The sequence below is a fragment of the Delphinapterus leucas genome, chromosome 1 (assembly GCF_059928025.1).
Source record: "Delphinapterus leucas isolate spDelLeu-1000000601 "Yukka" chromosome 1, BTC_Dleu_Yukka2, whole genome shotgun sequence".
Taxonomy (NCBI): Eukaryota; Metazoa; Chordata; class Mammalia; order Artiodactyla; family Monodontidae; genus Delphinapterus; species Delphinapterus leucas.
In genome coordinates, this window is record NC_143129.1 from 189,607,463 (window position 1) to 189,625,961 (window position 18,499).

The following is an 18,499-nucleotide window of genomic DNA, read 5'->3' on the forward strand; positions in this document are numbered from 1 at the left end:
TCATTAGGGAAACGAAAATCAAAACCACAGTGAGATGTCACCTCACACCCACCAGGATGGCTACTATCAAAAAACCAGAAAACAAGCATTGGTGAAAATATGGGGAAATTAGAACCACTGTGCACTGCTGGCGGGAATGTAAAATGGTGCTGCCACTGTAGAAAACAGTATGGCAGTTGCTCAAAAAATTAAAAATAGAACTACCATATGACCCAGCAATTCCATTACTGCATGTATACCCAAAAGAACTGAAAGTAGGGTCTCAGAGATATTTCTACACCCATGTTCATAGCAGCATTATTCAGAGTAGCTAAAACAAAGAAGCGACCCCATCATCAGATGGATAAACAAAACATAGTCCATCCATACAATGGAGTATTATTCAAACTTAGAAAGGGAGGAAACTCTGACACCTGCTCCAACGTGGATGGACCCTGAGGACACGATGCCGAGTGAAATAAACCAGACACAAAAGGACGAATTCTGTGTGATCCCGCTTCTGTGAGGTCCTTGGAGGAGTCACACTCACAGAGACAGAAAGGAGGAGGGTGGGGCCCGGGGCTGGGGGAGGGGTGGGCAGTGAGCGTCTCATGGGGGCAGAGTGTCGGTTTGGGAAGATGAGGAAGTTCTGGAGATGATGGTGGTGATGGCTGCATAACAAAATGAATTCAGGTTATATCAGTGAACTACACACTTAAAAATGGTTAAGATGATAATTTATATTATGTGTATTTCACCGTGATAAAAAAAACTGGGGGAAAAAAAAAGGACTGAAGTTCTGATACACGTTACAACATGGATGAAGTTCAAAAACATCACGTTAAGAAGCCAGTTACAAAAGACCACGTATCATCTATTCCATTTACATGGAACGTCTACACCAGGTAACTCCGTAGAGATGGAGCAGTTTGGTGGCTGTCAGGCGCTGAGCGGAGGAGCTGTGACTGCTCGTGGGCATGAGGTTTTCTTCCTGAACGTGTTTCAGAAACGGCAGAGGTGGTGAACCTACTAAATGCCACTGAACTGTTCGGTTTACAGTCGTTAAAATAGCACATTTTATGTTAGCTGTACTTTACACCATTTTTTAAAAACCCTAGAGAACCGACTAAATTCAGGCTGACAACCTGCACAGAAGGTGCTGGAAGGCGCTTTGCTGCCACGAACACAGGCCCGGCCGGACATGCCCAGCAGGACCTTGAGGCTGCACCTCTGCCGCATGTCGCTGTCTGGCTACCGCCCGTCAGACCCACCAGGCATCTGCACGCGGTCCTGGCCCAGCCAAGGGTGCCATTTGTCCCACCACCTGACCCTGCTCACTCGCCCGGCCTTGGCAGTGAACACCAACGCCCACGCAGGTGCCAGGATCATGCCTGCACCCGGGCCATCGGGGGACCAGCGCAGGGCTGTCCTAACTGCCCAAGGTCAGCGTCACGACCGAGCTGGACAAGCAGAGCCAGGGAGGGGACGCCACCCCCACCCTCCGTCCACCCCATCCTCCACCTGCGCGGAGAGGCTGCTGGAATGTTCCAACAAAAGCGAGTGGCCCGGAGCTCGGAGCCGCCCCTGGTGAGCATCTCAAGGACCTGCTCGCGAGTGGGGATGGCCCCACATTCTCCGCATTCCCCCGCGGTGATGCAGCCCCTGCCCACACGTCAGCCCACGTCCCTCTCCGGCAGAGACCCTGTGACTCCCACGACCCCAGGAGGGCAAAGCATCGGCTGTGCCGACCCCCATCACCATCCCCTACGTGAGGCTCCAGACAGGGCGGCGTCCACGCGGGGAAGAAGCCAGGAGGGCACCGAGCCGGGGACAGAACGGGCAGGTCCGAGGCCCTCAGGGCGGCACTGCTGGGGCCCTGGCCTGAGCTGATGGCCGGGCAGCCAGAGGCCGAGATGCAGGGATGCTTGGGCGACCCCCGCGCCGCACGGGCTGCTGGCGACGGCTCTGGGCAGACAGACAGACAGCCTGTCACTGTGGTTGAGAGCCATCAAGGGGGCAAAGAAACGAGCTGGGGGACCCCTCGTACAGAGCACAGTGGAGGGGACCCTCCTTCCAGCTGGAAGGTCTACCTTATTTTATCCTTTTATGTGTCTGAAAAGACAACGTGAACTATCAAAAGTGCGCCCCTTCCATGAGACGTGGGTACCCCGGGGCGGGGGGTCATGGGGAGGGGCAGCCCCGCGGGGGATGAGGACCCCCGGGAGGCCCACCCGCCTCCGAGCCCCCCACCGATGAGCTCCTCTCTGGCCACCTGGGGCTCCTGCGGGTGGGCTTCTGCTCATGGGGTCTGCTCCCAGCTGGCCGCACTCTCCACCCCCGCAGTGTCCTGTCTTGAGCCACGTCCTGGCAGGTCCAAGGGCCGCTGGCAGCGAAACCGCACATGCGCACAGGAGCCTGCTGTCCTGGACGGGGCGGGCGGCGGCCAGGAAGTCTTACCCGTGGGACTGACTCCCCCCCGCCCCCCTGCCCACCTTCTCAGGGAGGCTTCCAGGCCTCAGAAGCTCCAGGCTCGCCCCCCACCTCTGGCTTTATCTACCACCGGCGGACATCTGCCTCCCAGCCAGGACGCACTGGGACTGCTCACCCACCCCCCAGCCTTCCCAGACCTGCCCCTCACGTCCGCCCCCTGGGGCAGCACCTCCTGACGGCCCCTGGGCTGCTGCTGCCTCTTCAGACTGCCTGCTCTACTCCCGCCAGGGCTCCACGATCGGGATGTCTCCATGGCCTTGCTGACTGCTCCTCCAGGGTCCCCTGTTCTCTTTGGGAGACCCCAAGGCCCAACCCTCATCACTGGCCACACCCTCCGTGGCCTCAACAACCTCCTCTATGCTAAGGGCTCCCAAATCTCTCTTCAGCCCCGACTGCTCCCCGAAATGCAAGTCACGCACCCAAGTCCAGCCTCTGCTCAAATCTGCTCCCACCCCACACAGGACGCTGCTGGCACCCAGAGGCCGGGCCCAGGGACCTGATCCGGAGCCCACCCTGGGACCCCTGCTGGCAGGAGGCGGAGCCAAGTCCCCCTAACCGAACAAGCGGCCACCGGGGTCCAGAGCCCCTCAGCACCAGGCCGGGGCCCGAGGAGGGTCTGGTAATTGGTGTAAAGTTTCTCTACGCCCCATCCAGTGGGGGCCCTGCCCTGAAAGATGAGGCAGGGCACGCTGTTCAGGGTCCGGGGCCTCCGGGGCGTGGTCAGAAGCTCTCCTCTGACCCACGGCCCCTGGGACTCTATCTTCAACCAACAGACCTGCCGTGGAGGAGGAACGGATGCCTCCCTGGGGGGCCCGGTATGGACTGGGAGGTGCCGATGACCAGGTCTGGGGGTGGCCGCAGCTGGGACAGACACACGGGAGCAGTGTCCAGCCATCCCAGCCAGGCCCCCTCCCGCCGGGGGACATCAGGGCTTCTCCTGGGCTTTACCTCATGGCACCACTGACCAAGCCGGTGCCCTGTCTGATGGTGGATGCACCCCTAGCCAAGGGCGAGGACACCAGTGAAAACCCCACACGAGGCCACACCCGCTGCCCACTCTGCTTTCAGACTGTTTGCAAGGAGCAGCTAAGCCTCGGGCCACCAAGCTCCATCCTCCCCCGCCTTGCAGAGCACACACGTCAACCCATCACTGTGACACACGTCATGGGAGAGGCGGTACTCACTGTCTTCTCCCGGACAGGGCATGCCTGGCTCCTCGGGGATGCTGGGGAAAACTGCACAGAGAGAGAGAGACAGAGAGAGAGAGCGTCAGTGCCCACTACGGCCTCGTGAGAAGTCCTGCTGGGAGTCAGGCTGCCCGTAGAGCCCCCGCTGCGATGAGAGCCTGCTTCTGGGAGACGCTCATTAAGGCAAACCCAGCACATGGATGTGTGCCAGACTCCCTTTGACGAGACACGGAGCTGCACGGAATAATTCAGGGGAAGAAGCAATCAGAGGGGTCTAGAGAGCAGAACCGTCCCAGGAGGACTCCTGATGTGTACAGATAAGTCCATATGGAAATGGGAAAGAACCGAAATTCCCTTGAAAACTGACTTCTGAAAGCACATTTCGGTCCACTTCTTTACACTCAAAATGAAGTTCAAAATTAAGCGTGGTAAGATATACCCTGGGCTTCCACAATAAGTTACTAGAAAAGGTTAAACGTATTAAAACCTAGCTCAAATGACCTTTTCCTTAATGTAGAAAATAGAGTGCATTTTGAAAGTACCAAACCTTTCACCGTTGAGTCAACACAGACGTGCTAACCACCACCATGCAGTGGACGAGTGTAGGTTTGACGTTTAATCCACGTCCATACAAAGGACTACAAAAACTAGGTATTTTAACCAACCACTAGGCCAGCATCAGAGAGAACGATGGTCCAACAGAAAACCGCGGACAGGGGCTTCCCTGGTGGTGCAGTGGTTAAGAATCCGCCTGCTAATGCAGGGGACACGGGTTTGAGCCCTGGTCCAGGAAGATCCCACATGCCGCGGAGCAGCTAAGCCCGTGCGCCACAACTACTGAGCCCGCGCGCCACAACTACTGAAGCCCGCACGCCTAGAGCCCATGCTCCGCAGCAAGAGAAGCCACTGCAACAAGAAGCCTGAGCACTGCAACGAAGAGTAGCCCCTGCTCGCCACAACTAGAGAAAGCCCAACGCAGCCAAAAATAAATTAATTAAATTAAAAAAAGAACACTATAGATGGTTTCGTGCGCCGGTCCTGGCTCTTGGGCTCAGCCGTCCGCGGCCCCCGCCTGACTATAAGCTGCACCAGAAGCGGATGCAGAGTGGCAGGGCGGCCACAGCTGCCAGAACTATGCTCTCTCGGCAGACACCCTGCAGAACCCCAAAGTGCTGGGGGGCACAGTCTGAAAACCTGCGATTTAAAGACGATACTGACACGATAGCAAAGAACATTTCCCGCGACTCAATTTCTACCCCGCGCTGAGCTTAACCACCCAGCGGAGGGAGGCTGTGAGCCTGCAGAAAGCCACGGGGAGGGTCTCATCCGCCCCGGGGCAGGGCTGCGGCACTGTCCCTGCTCTGCCCGCAGGCACATGGGCCCCGGGCCCTCGGAGCCCCCGGAAAGGTGGGGGCAGGTGAGCGATGCCGCCCCCAGGAAACGAGGGCAGTGAGGGTTAACCAGCTCCAGGACCCGGGCTTCTCCTTACAAGTAAGAGCAATTTTATCTGGGTTAATAAAATGTAAGAGAAAAAAACCCCACTGCATCCCATCCCACATCCTTACATTCTCGGGCATCCTAAGATCTTAAACCGCGATCCTCCACGTGGCTACTGGTCTGACAAAGCGCCCCTGCCCCCACCCCGCCCCAACACACACGCACGTGTGCGCGCGCGCACACACACACACACACACACACACCCTCCCCAGACCGCCCTCTGGCCGGCACTGACCGTGAAGGATGAGCCCTTCGTCCTTGCGCTGACAGGACAGGCGGAAGGCCTCCTCCAGCTCCATCTGGGAGGACACAGTGCAGGGGTCACCTGGTGGACAAGAGACATGGATGAGGCCACCGCAGGCCCAAGGCAGAGGGGTTCACGGTGGCAGGCACCCGAGTTTGGGAGGGTAGTCTCACTGCTTGTGACCAGCTGCCCAGCCTGACCAGCAGGTCACCCCAGCCAGGGCCCGACATCAGAACCAGTTAAGCCTAGAAGGGCAATGAGTTCACCCACAGCCTGAGAAGAGGCCACGCGGGGAGCTAAGGCGTCCTAGGTTTCCCGGCCAGGGTGAGAGTAAGCACACGTTTAGCCAGTCCTAGAGTGGAGGGAAGGGCTCCTTGCCCGCTGCGGCTGGACAGGGGCACAGATCCACAGACAGCCAGCACCCCACGTGGCCAGGTGCCTGCGGGAAGGGGCACAGCCAGAGACCTGCCTGCCCCTTGTCCAGGCTGAGAGCTGCCAGGGAGCTCCTGGATGGTCTCCCAAACCCTCAGCTTTCTCCGAAGTGTGTCCAGCAGCAGGAAAGAAGGAAGCGGGGGGGGGGGGTAGAGAGGAGGGAGGGAGAGGGAAGGAGAGATGGACCCTGGGGCCCCGGCCACCCTTACCCTCCCCACTTCCCCAAGAAAATGAAGAGCTCAGCTTCCAAATCACCCACCAGAAAAACCCGGGATACGGGGAAGGAAGGTCATGTAAGGAGGGTAAGGAGCCGTGCAAGGTGTGGAGGAGACCCTGCAGCCTCTCCCTGGTGCCCAGACCAGAGCTGGCCTTGCGGGGGTGGGTGGCTCCCCCCGCAAGGGGCAGCTCACCCCCCACTCCCCTGCCCAGTTTGTCCACGCACCTGTCGCAGCCTCTTCCCAGGAAACAGCTTCCAACGACCCCAGTGGGGAAGCTGGTTAAATTTAACCAGTTTAATTCCAAAGTTGTCCGTCTCCCCCCAGAAGGGGCTGCGCACAGATTCAGAGGTTCACAACCCGACCGACACGCGCCCAGGCGCTACCTTCACTATCCACCCACTTGAGGGTGAGCGGGTGGCCCTGGTGGAGGTGGCACATCTCCCGCACCTCCTCACAGAGCTTGTCAAAGGTGGTGGCGGAGTCCAGGCTGGTGATCAGGATGTCCCTGCGGCAGAAAGGATGCACAGGTCTCACCGTGGAGGATATTTAAGCCACATGAAGTACTGGTGATTGATTAACCAAGCTACTGACCAAATAAATGAAGCGATATTGTCCCCAAAGAGAATCTTACAGCCTCTCCCCAGAACCACTGCCTGCAGTCTACGTAAGTTACCACCACGAGTGCCCTTGTGCAGAAAGATCTACCGGGGTGCGTGGATGTGCCTCAGTGGGGCGGAAGGACCAGGGTGGGCACGGCAGAAAGCACCGTCCACCCCCCGTGGAGGCCGGGCAGACCTGCTCGGACACCAGGAGTGAGGCTGCCAGAACGGTCACCCATGAAGGGTGGGGCGGCTGGACACAGCCTGTTCAACTCAAGCCCACCAGCCTCATTACACCGTCCCCCAACCTCCATGGCGCCAACAGGGCCACGTCATATACCTGCAGAAGACGGGGACTGGGGGCGTGGGGGCAGAAGGCGGTAACGTATTCATCCAAGGCCACAGCTTCTTGAAACCCTGGAGGGACCATCCGACCGCCTTTGGTGCGGCCACAACAGAATTCCAGGTTCGGTTTTTTGGAAAAGCCAGTCCCAGAATGTCACTGCCTTTTACCTTTTCATCCAAAATAGGGAAGTAGAAGCTGGATCACTGGAGACAGCTCAGGGACTCACGGTCAGCCTTTGAGGGCTGGCCCTTCGGGGGTGAGGCAAGTCAGCACGAGGGAAACGCTCGACCCCCCCCTAGGATGGGGGGAGGGGCATCCCCCCACCATGCACTGTCCCCTCCCATCACCCACCACCCAAAGCAGGGATGGCACTGACTCGGCTATGCTCACTGAGACTCTTAGCAAAAACCACTTTAGAATACGCTCAAGTTTTGGGGAAATTCTGCCAGCATCTGACACAAGGGTGTGGAGCGTACGAAGAAAGACGTGAAACATCCCATACAAGAGAAATGCAGGGTCTGCTTGGCGCTAACACTGCTGGCTTCTGAAGTCTGTCAAACGTGTGTTTATAAAGAGTCTCCGCCCACCAGGTAACAAATCCAGGGCCACCAAGACCTGTCTGCTGGGCGCCCACCACAGCTGGGGCCCGGACCACGGGTCACTCACCCTAGCGGGTGGGGGGATATGGCCCCCAGCCACCCACCCCTTCTCGTTGGAACTGGCCCCATCTGCTCACAGACCCACAGCACCTGTCCCCGGGGCCCCGAGCTCACCACAGCCTGCGACGTCTTGGCAAACCAAGGCACAGAGGGCTCTCACGGCTCATCAGTGGGGGCCCCAGAGACCAAGCCCCCATCGCACCCACCCCATCATCCTGGGGTCACCCAGACTTGGTACCCACGCTGCCCACACTCGCCAATGACCCAGCATCCACCAGTCCCCCGCCACAGGGAACTCTGGAAGTCAGTCTGCCATCCCCTTACCTTTGACCTCTCCCTGCCCCATGACCCTCCTCCGCAGTTCTAACCCCACGTGGCAGCTAGTCCCCCACCCCCCAGCATTTCAGGGCCTAGAGTTCGGGTGGGCAGCTCCCCAGTGGTTTGGAGGCGCCCCTGGGCCCCAAGCTCATCACCCAGTGACAGCACTGCAGCTCTTCCCTCCAACGCATGACCTTGGCACCAGTGGGGAGGGACTGTCCCAACCCCCGGCCAGACCCCTGACCACCACCCCTAATGTCATCCCAAACCCGAATCAAGCGGCATCTCTGAGCAAACGGGATCCTGAGGCTGCCAGCTCAGGGCGCCAAGACAGAGCCCCGGGCTGGGGCAACAGCCTGCTGGATGGCCCCTCCCGGGACTCCCGGGTCTGCCCAAGCCATGCACCCAGGCCCGGGCTTTGCACACAGCAGGCCCTCAATAAGAGTTCTGGAAGACAAGCTTGAGCTGCAGAGAAGGAAGATCCAGCCAAGTGTTCCTGTGATCTCAGAAAAGCGGGCAGAGCAGGGTCTCCAAACCCAGCAGACATCACCTGGAAACCCCCTGAAAACACAGAAGCTGCCGGACCCCCGGACCCACCCTCAGAGTCCGGTGACTGCACACCCTCCAAAGGCCCAGCAAGCGAGGGGGAGACCGTGATCTCAAGCCTCTGAAGGGCCTGGGGAAGGGAGGGGAGGGGATGGGAAAGGGCGAGGGGAGAAGGCATCCCCCCAGTGGGGGCGGCTGACGACCCCCTATTTTTAAGAACAGTGTCTCCACATCTGATATTCAGTTCTTGGAAGATGCTGGAAACAACGCGGAGGTAGATGAGTCTTTGTTCCAGGAAATGGATGACCTGGAGCTGGAGGATGACGAGGGTGATCCAGACTGCAATCCTGCCGACCGGGACAGGGACTCGACCGACTAACGGACTAGCTCATCTTCAGAGAGGCTTGACTGCCATCGCATCTGTGGCCATGCTAAGAGGGTGCTGAGTTTCCTTTCTCTTTTTCTAAGAAAAAATAATTTTCAGGAGAATATTCTTCTGATGGCTTTCAGCACTGAACTTAATAAGCTGATCTTAAAATTTCAAAAAAAAAAAAAAAAGGAATAGTGTTTCCAATGTATCTGACCCTCAGCTCCCAGCCCTGCTGCTTAAAAACAACCTGCAGTGGCAGCACAGGGAAAGAATTTCACTCGGACCCACGGGGTTTGGATAAGTGAGCGCGGAGCGCAGCGGACACTTTCCGGAGCGAGCATCAGGTCAGCGCCCGCCGAGGACTGTCTCCCAACCCAGACGCCAGACTCTCTCGTCCCGGCGAGAGGCGCCAGTGCGGAGCACTTTAGGGAAAGCACCGGGAGGCGTGAGGAGCTGGGATCGAGGAGGAACGGTCAGCCTGGGGCAGAAATGAGGAGGGTGGGAGGGAGAGAAGGAAGAGTGGGAGAAGGAGGGAGGAAGCCGCAGCAGGGAGGGGGAGGGAGAAGGGGGAGGGGACTGCGAAGGGGCAGAGGAAAGGGGAGGAGGGGGGAGAGGAAGGAGGGGAGAGGAAGGAGGGGAGGTTGGGACGGGAAAGAGGAGGGAAGAGTATAGGGTGTGGCCTCATCGCCGGGAAACCAGACTCAACAGGTCACATTTCCCCCGGTAACCAAAGCGCTCTCCAGGGGCCCCAGCCCGGGGAGGGGACAGACAGGCAGCTCAGCCAGAACTCCCTGGGGCTCCCTGAACTCTGCCCACGGCAACTGCCTGGTCCGCCTTCCACCCCTGGCGCAGTGCCTACTTGAACTCGTCCTGGGGGAAGGCTGGGGGTCTGGTTCCCACCTGCCCCCTGGCCTCTCCGGGTGTGGACTTCCTCTCACTAAGGATCAACTCTGATTTTCAGTCACTTGTTGCTCTATTCCATGGTTCCAGGAAGGGAAGAGGACTGTCTCTGCTGTACGACAGCCATTCCTTACCCTCAGTGAGCCAAGACCCTCGGACCAGCCGAGGCCCAGGACCTGGCTGACATCTCACCAGCTTCAGTCTGCAGCCCACCTTGCCAGCCAAAAGACAAGACCCCCTCAGCCTCTTCAGGTGGGCTGGCCAGTCGTTCCCCCCCAGAAATCCTTCTTCTGGGGCACTGCCACCAATTCCCTTTGCTGCCCCCTCCACTGCGTTCCCAGGTGGTCAGGCTGAGGACAGCAAAGCGGGCAGGAGAGGCCTGACTGACACCCCAAACAAGGTGTGCTCCCCAGCTCGAGCCCGAAGCCCCTCCTCCGGTGCCACTACAGCCGAGACCACCAAGTTCATCTGCGGGGGCCAAGGTCCGCTCCCCTCCCCACTCCCCAGCAGAGGCGACCCTGGGAGCAGCCAGGTCCGATCTGGGGGCTCCCGGAGACCAACACCAGTGGAAAGAAGCAGCAGCAAAGGCTCCTACTTCTCCTCCGACCTCAGTCTGCACTGAGCGCGCAGCGCGGTCCCGGCCTCTGGGCGCAGCCCCTCCCCCCCCGCCCCCCCCCCCCCCAGGGCTGTCCCAACACGACCGAGAGTCCAGCGAGCGCTCTCTGGGCCGGGCCAGGCGCTCCGGTCACTGACCCCTGCGGGCGCCGGCTCGCCCCATTTCACAGGGAGGCAGGTCGAATCCAGGCGCCCAGCGCGGACGCAGGGCCCCAGCCCTTCCAGGCGCCCTCCATTCGCGCGACCAGCCGGCTCACCGCACCTGCCCTTCACCCGGTCATGAAACGGTTCTGAAACTGAGACCTGGTCGGGTACATTGTAAAAAGTTTAGGAAAACCTCGGTTTTTAAAACCTGCCAGCAATCTTCACAATTTGACAAAAACTTTCGTCCTTACAGGCTGTGGCCTGAACGTTTCGGCCAACTTTCCAGGGAGAGTGTCAACACAGGGCCCGGGGCTGCGGGGCGTGCCAGACGCCCGCCTCCCCTCCGGGCAAGTCCCAGCCCAGGAAAATCTCGTCGGGGCGGGGAGAGACCCGCATGGCCGCGCGCTCCGAGCTGGGCCCGGCGACCCCGAGCTAGGGCGCCGGGGGGCCAGTCCGACCCCACCCTGCCCGCGAACTTTCCCGCCGGTGACGTTCAAGTGCGCCCGGAGCGCCCGCTTCGCCCGGGGCCGCCTCTAGGCGCTGGCGCCTCCGGACCTCCCGGGACGCCCCTGGGCCCGGAGGGGCCTCGCTGTCCCCTCCCTCCAGCGCCACGGCCGGCTGCCCCCAGCCCTCGGCCTCCCGAAGCTGCGACGACACGGTCGCCGACGGCCGGCGCTGTCGGAGGCAGCTCCCCGCGCCCGGCTCTGCCCTCGGCCCCGCCGCCTCGGCGCACACGCCCCCCGCCCCGGCCGGGCCCTGCCGTCGGGCGCTCGCGCTCACCCGCTGTAGTGCGCCTTCAGGCGGACGCGGCCGCCGCTCCCGTCCATCTTGCGGCCGGTCCTGCTGGGCATGGCGCGCTCCGCCGGCCGCCGTCAGCGCTGCGCCCCGGACGCTCGGGCCATGGCGCGGGGCCCCAGCGGCCGGGCCGGGGCGCAGGTGGGGTAGACGGCGGAACGCGGAAGGGAGCGCGCGGCGCGGGGACAGATGAGCACCGCTCCGGCCAACTCCGCGGAACTTGGCGGCAGGCGGGGCGGGGCGGGACGGCGGCGCGGCCGGCGCGAGCGCGCCGGTGTGGGCGCGCACGGAGTCCGGCGTCAGGCCTCGCGGGGGGCGGGGGGTGTCCGAACATGGCCGACCCGAGGCCCAGCCGGCGGCCAATCGGCGGGGCTGGCGGTCCCGGGGCGGAGGCGGTGGCACCTGCGGCCAATGAGGTCGAGGAGGGGCCGCCACCTGGGCCAATCCCCGGGGGACCCCGCGGCCGCAGCCCAATGGCGCGGCGCGGGGCGGACTACCTGTCGGGCGGGGCACGGCCCCACCTGGGGCCAATGGGGGTGCGCGCGGCCCGGCTCTGCCCGGCAACCGACGCCCCCTGTCCGCCACGCGCGCTGGCCCCTCGGTGAAGTGGGCTCCCGGGGCCGGGGTTCCCAGGTGGGGCCCCTGCGCTGCGCGCCCCGAGAAGTTGTTGGAAATTCAAGCCTTCGGCCCAGCCCAGACTCGCTGAATCGAAACTCCAGCAGTCTGTGCTAACAAGCCCGGGTAAATCGGGTGAGCGCGAGTCTGCGAGCCGCTGGGCTAGGGGACAGCGGGGACGGGTCGCCCGTGACGAGTGCGGCCCGCCGCTCAGACCCTGGATTCCGAACGGCGATCGGACCGCGTGACCCGCGTCCGGCCAGCTTACAACTGCGGAGACAGACTGCGAGGAGCAGAGAATCCAGCGAAGGTCACGGCCGGCAGGTCGGGGCTCAGTGGGTTCTCCCGGCCGCAGCCGCCCTCCTCCTTCTGCGGAAGGTTTGTCTACACTCGCTAGCCTGCTCCTCTGCTCCAGTTCACTCCTCGGTTCGGGACAAGGAGGCTGCGTTTGTCCAGCTCGCCCGTGACCTTCACTTCTGAATCCACATCCTCTCTGGGTCTTTTTAACACGGTGCGTTTGTTCCGTCGCCTTAGAATACTATCCAGGCCCGCACCCACCAGGTGCCTGCATCCTGGGCCCACCCCTTACTGGTTGCATCCACAGGGGCCCAAATCTGCAGTCTGTGGGATCTCAGCTGGGCACCAGGTGCGCACCCCGGGCTCAGAGATCTACAGACCCCTCATCCCTGCTGCCCCTGCCAAGGCCTGTCCTACTCTGGGCCACACCCCTGTTGCCTCCCTCCCCTTCCCCACCCCACCCTGTCGGCAACCTCTGACCACCCCACCCCACCCCCGACTCCAGTCCCGGCTAAGCCTTCACCACTCTTCACCTGGACAATTGTAAGGATTTCTCATTCACTCTTTCATTCCACAGAGCTTCCTGGCGCCTCCTAGTACAGGGTGCTGGTGTCCCTGGAGAACCACATGGACATAGTCCCTATGGTCATAGGACCCATATTCTCCCTAGAGATGGACACAGAGAAACCTGTTGACAGCCCACCTCTCACCTACTTAGGGTGCTGTGAACTCTCCGTCCTAAAAAACAGAGCCCTCTGCGCCCCATAGCCGTCCACCCACCTGCCCATTTCTCTGCTCTTCTCTACAACAAACTCCTGCCCAGAGCTTTCTGCAGCCCTTATCTCCACTTTCTCTTTCCTGCCACTTTCTCTGAGGCCACTGTCACTACCACCTCCTGTGTTTAAGCACAGTGCCAACTGTCAGCTTTTTCTGCATTGACCCTTGGCAGTGTCCTCACCCTAGGACGCTGCTGTCTCTCCCCTGTGCCTCTGCCGCTTCCTCGTCAGCCTCTAAATGCGTCCCCACCGCCCCCGCCTCAGTCATGGGTGCTTCTCAAGCCCTTGAGCTGCTCGTGTCCACTTAGGGCTCGAAGTACCATCCCAAGCTCAGATGGCCCCGCTGGGCTGATTCCCCCACCATCACACCTCTCATTCCGCCAGAGCTCCCCGACATGCCATCCTCCACCTCAGGGCGCCCACCCCTTCCTTCCTCATTCTCACCTCAAAACTCCTGGGGTTTCCTTTGCTTTCTCTCCCTCTTATGCAGGTCCTGGCAGCTCCAGATTCCTGCCGTGTCGACCACCTCCACTGCTGCCACCTGGTCCAACCTAAGTCCATCTGTGTCCATCTCTCTGGTGTTCAAGACCTGCAGTGGTCTGCATCGTCCTCAGGGACCCCAGGCCTTTCTGCCCAGTCTCACGCCAGCCTCATGTGGCTCTTTCCACACCGGCCCCCTGGCTCCCTCCTGGCTCAGGGCCTTCGCATGCGCTGTGGCACCTTTGCCCAGACCCACACTTCCCTTGAGTCTCTACTCAACATCCCTGACGTCCGTGTTAGTCTGCTCCCGACCCCACCCCGTGGGCACTCCTCCATGCCCTGGCGTGGGCACCGAGTTCCCTGGCTGTCAGGTGCATGTGGAAGGGGAGGGGTCCGAGGGTTTGTCATGTGAGGGGAGCAGCATGGCGCTCACAGGAGGGAGCAGGAACCTGTGGCCCAGAGGTGAGTGTGTGGGATGCAGCGCCCTGTGCCAGCCCCTCACCTGGCCCCACGGCCAGCACTGTGGCTGTGTCCCCTGGGCCACCGGGAGCCCAGCCTGGCACACGGCCTTGGGCATGTCCTGACGGGCCGAGAAGAGCAAGACGTCCCACAGCACCACCCCCGCCCCCCGTTCCCCCCCCCCCCCCCCCCCGCCTACATTCTGACTTCCTGCCTCAGAGCGTGGTGAGGGCAGAGGAGGAGGGGCCAGGGGGTCCAGTCCTTGACGCCCTCTTCCCCCTGCTGGCAGCACGGGCTAGCGAGGGTCCCTTCTCTGGGCACCATCTCCTGGACATGCCCCATCCAAGGCCCCACCGGACACAAGAGCCCTTTCTAACCAGGGAAGCCCTGGTCAGGGTAGGAGCTCCGAGCATCCCAGGTGGCCCCATGGGTGCTGGCCGCCGCCTGCAGACCTGAATGCCACATGGGACCCTCTGTCCTGGAGTCTGGAAGCTGGGTCACCCAGTACTGGTGAGGAAGTCCGAGGGGGGGCCGGTAGCTGCCTGCTCAGGGTCAGGTGGGTTTGGAGAGTGGGGCCTCTGTTCCCCATGGGGGTTGGGGAGGAGAAAGGCGTATTCCGGGAGGGGAGGGGTCCCCCACCTCGTCTAGCCCCAGGCCCGGGTGAGGGCACATGGGTTGCCTGCGGTGCCCAGAACACTTCCCTGAGGCCGCCGGAGAGGGGAGGGTGAAGGACCCTCCCCCCACCAACAAGTTCTGCAAAACAACGACCTGCTGCCCAGGCCAGCAGACCCCCTCCAGAGGGCAGGGCCACTGAGCCATCCCTCTCAGGGCCTCGAGGACAGAGGGCTTGGTCCCGACTGAGCGACAGGCAGCTGAGCCTGCCTGGCATCCACTTCTCGCCCTGCATCCTGGCCACGGGCATGGGGTGTTTGGGTAGTTGGTGGGGTTGGGATCCCGTCAGCCTGGGTCACCGCTGTATCCCCACTGCATCAGGCATCTGGCACACCTGGAATGAATGAATGAATGAACAAATGGGTGAAGACCCCTCAGAAATGCTGGGACCAGTCGTCCTCTTAGGAGCCCGGGCCTGTTCTGGGGCCCACCGGTCGGCAGGCTGCAGCATAACGATGTCACCTGGGGCGGAGCGGCAGTGACCCTCGGACGGAGGAGGCACAGGCGGGGACAGACCCGCAAGGGGCCTGGCAGCTGAGGGCTGGTCCTTTTCACTCTGGGCACTTTCTGTATTTCCCAATTTTCCACAAAGCTCTCATATACTTTCATGATCACAAACACCTATTATTTCCAAAGTGAAAAGTACAAATGTGTGTTGTTATTAGCTGATTATAAAAGTGACAATGGCTCACTGTAGAGGTCCGACAGCACGGCAGGTGCAGGGAGAGAACTTCCCCCTGCCCGCCCCCCCACCCCCCAACACAGCTGGGCCTTCTGCCCCTCCTGTCACCTGTCACCTGGGACCCAGGGCGGGGCTGCAGCCTGTGCATCCCACCCGCTGTGGGACCGCGGGGAGGAGGTGGGCGGGGCCGGCAGAGGGCAGAGCGGGCCCCCAGCGTGTGGCTCGCCCCCTGATTTTCTTTGTTAAATGTTCTTTATGAGTACTTTCAACAACTTTGAGCTCCCCTAGGTGAAAGGTGAAAGGCAGGTGGAGTTTACGCTCGGTGAGCCTCATCAGACAGAAGCAGAGTCTCCCGTGGGGGTCGGCGGTCCCTCCTGAGGGGTCCTTCTCAGAACCGCGCCCGGGGGCCTTCCTCATCAAAGCTCACAGGCGGCGGCTGTGCCGACTCAGCGCTTGGGGCTGCCGGAGCCAGCATCAGCTTGGGCCCGTGGGGTGCGCCTGGGTGTTTGGTCATCCCGCCAGGCGTGACACTGACCCGGGCGGGGCCTGGCGAGGAGCACGCAGGTCACGGGAGAGCCCGCGACGCCCGCGGACAGGCGCTTGGCACGCGCAGCTGTGGGGGGGATGGGCCGCAGATGTTTCCTTTCTTCGTCTCGGATCTCGGGATTTGGAGACACGGGTTCGATGTCAACATTCGTTTCACCTGCTCCTTCATTTATTCAAGGGAGGTCGACTGCGGGCCGACTGGGCGCTGCACCCTGGTGGGCGACAGGTCACAGACCTGGCAGCTTGGTCGGAGAGAGCGAGGTCTGCCTAGGGCCCGGAAAGGGAGGCTGGCTGTGGGGCCTGAGGGCGGGAGGGGTGGGGCAGGAGCAGAGGGGTCCGCGCGGCCCGAGAAAGGCCCTGGGGGCCCAGGGAGCAGGACGGCTTACGGCGTGGGGCAGACCCGGGGTGGGGGGGCTGTGTGTACCCGAAGGGCTTCCTTCAGGAGAGGGTGACGGTTTCTCCCCCGGCACTGCCGGCATTTGGAGCAGGTGCGTCGCCGCGGCGGGGCCGGTGCCTTGCGGGGTGTGGAGCCGCATCGGAGCCCGCCCCCCGCAGGCGCCTTCCCGCGGGCGCAGTGCTGCGCGTTCCCGGCAGAGGGCGCGGCGGGGACACGGCCGGAGGCGCGGAGCTGCTCGCGGGGTCCTGGGCGGGGCCGGAGTCCAGCCCCGGGAGGGGCCGCTCCAAGGTCACCCCACCGAGGACCTCAGCCCTGTCTTCCCCCTGCAGTGGCGCATTCTCAGCTTAACCGTCAGTTACACTGATGGTCCCTGTTTCAAAGCACGGCGAGGCTTGTCTGCGGGTTGGACCCAGACAGACAGTCTCCGTGTGCGTGTGCCAGAGGAGGTGCTGGGAGAGGCCGCGTCCGCAGAGGCAGGAAGCAGGGACCGGGGGTTGCTGTGCCAGGGCTGGAGAGGGGCTGGCGGGACCCTGACTACTTGCCTGGGAGGGGCTGGAGGCTGCAGAGCCAGGCACTTCCCACACGTTCATGGCTGAGCCTCACACTGAACGGGTGAGGACCGCGAGGCAAGGCACCCCCAGGGTCAGACCCTGCGCCAGGCATCACCCCTAGGACGTGCCCCGTTCTCTGGAGGAGGACACTGAGGGTGAGGGTGGCCCAGTGCTTTGTCCAGGGTCTCAGGGCTAGGACCAGACCTGCCCAGGCCAATGGGGACAGGCGCACATCTCTCCTTTCAGGCCAGGCGTGCCCACAGAGCAGGGCCTAGGACAAGCAGGTCGGAGCATCGTGGAGGGAGGGGCGCTTCCTGTCCTGAGGCCGCTGGGAAATGGAGTCTGTCCCGCTTTCCTGTCCCCAAGTCGGCCTGGGATTGTGTTTACCACCCAAATCGAGCCTGCCGTGCCGGCAGCACCCAAAGAACGGTCACCATGGCAATACGGAGCAAGCGCTATTTTAGCCACATGAGGCATCACAGGGAGACACGGTGGCAGAGCCGAGACAGGTCTCCCACTCTCCGCCCGAGCTCCTCGCCCATCCTCGCCTGTCCACACCAGGCCACCTGCATCAGGACCCACCGGGCTGAGGTGCCACCGCCTCACTGAGCCCGCCCATCAGAGCGTGAGGCTGCGGCCCCAGGTGGGCGTGGCCTGAAGCCCAGCATTGCTTCTAAACTGCTTGTCCTTAACCCCAGCCTGGGGGTGGAGGGCGCGCAGAAGGCCCCCGTCCAGCAGGGGAGGTGCAGCTGGGACCACCTTCCAGAGACAAGTGCACAAAACACGTCTGCATCATTGGGTCCAATCATTCCACTTCTGGGAATCTGCTTTAAGAAAAGAACTGGAAATGCAAACGTTTGCAAACCAGCTGTCCCCGTGTCAGCTGCAGGCTCAAACGTGGGAGGTGACCTGCCTAGCCACGGGCTCCGCATGACCTTTAGATGGAAAGTTGCACACTCATAGGCACATACACATGCAACACAACACACAAGTCCATGCGTGTGCGGACACGTGCACACACCTGAGCTTGTGCTCACCCAGGCCAGGCAGGAGCAGCTCTGCCAGGACCCCTGCTGGGTGGCCCCAGAAACCAGCAGATGGACAAGCAGGGCCCCGTCCAGCGTGAGGCTGTGTTCAGGCGCCTCTGCCTGAGGAAAACGTCCCTGCTTCCCCATGCAGGGAGAAGGTCACCGGGACCTTGTCACCCAGGGTCAGGAGCCTCCTGTGGACACAGGGCCCTGGCTGCCGTCCCCAAGGGAAAACGAGCTGCACCCAGAGGCAGCCCTCCGCCCTCTCTGACCCCTGATGACCCTCGCCGTGGAAGAGCAGGTGGGGTTAACACTTGCTTTCAGGATGGGACTTCACTTCATCTCTGCAGCTCCCACCCGGGTGGGTAGGTGCCTGAGGCTCTGCAGCCCTGGGAGATGCAGCACCTTCCAGGGTCCAGCGCAGATCCCAGGGCAGGCCCCTCCGTGCCCCATCTGCCCCCCATCCGCACGGTGCCTCAGGGGAGTCCCGAGAGCTGTGCCTTCAAGGTCACCCTGGGGGGAAGCCACCCAGCCTGGCCAGACGGTTCCCAGGACTGCTCGAAGGCCGGGCCTGGGGCGTGGGGCCCTTGGTACCTGGGAGAGGGGGGCTGCGGGCACCCCAGGCCAAGGACACTAAACCCACAGCTACCCCATCCA

At 62.0% G+C, this 18,499-nt stretch overlaps 1 protein-coding gene across 1 annotated transcript in view; it reads right to left on the reverse strand.

Moving 5' to 3' along the window:
* The window catches only part of PRKCZ (protein kinase C zeta), a 98,745-nt gene extending 87,091 nt beyond the window's left edge, over window positions 1-11,654 (reverse strand). Inside the window, exons 1-4 of the mRNA XM_022598764.3 lie at window positions 11,325-11,654; window positions 6,431-6,552; window positions 5,389-5,478; window positions 3,654-3,704 (exon numbers count right to left, since the gene is read on the reverse strand). Of these exons, the coding sequence (XP_022454472.1) occupies window positions 3,654-3,704; window positions 5,389-5,478; window positions 6,431-6,552; window positions 11,325-11,395 (334 nt within the window). The 5' untranslated portion in view covers window positions 11,396-11,654. The remainder of the gene's footprint in view (window positions 1-3,653; window positions 3,705-5,388; window positions 5,479-6,430; window positions 6,553-11,324) is intronic.
* Window positions 11,655-18,499: the final 6,845 nt, after the last annotated feature.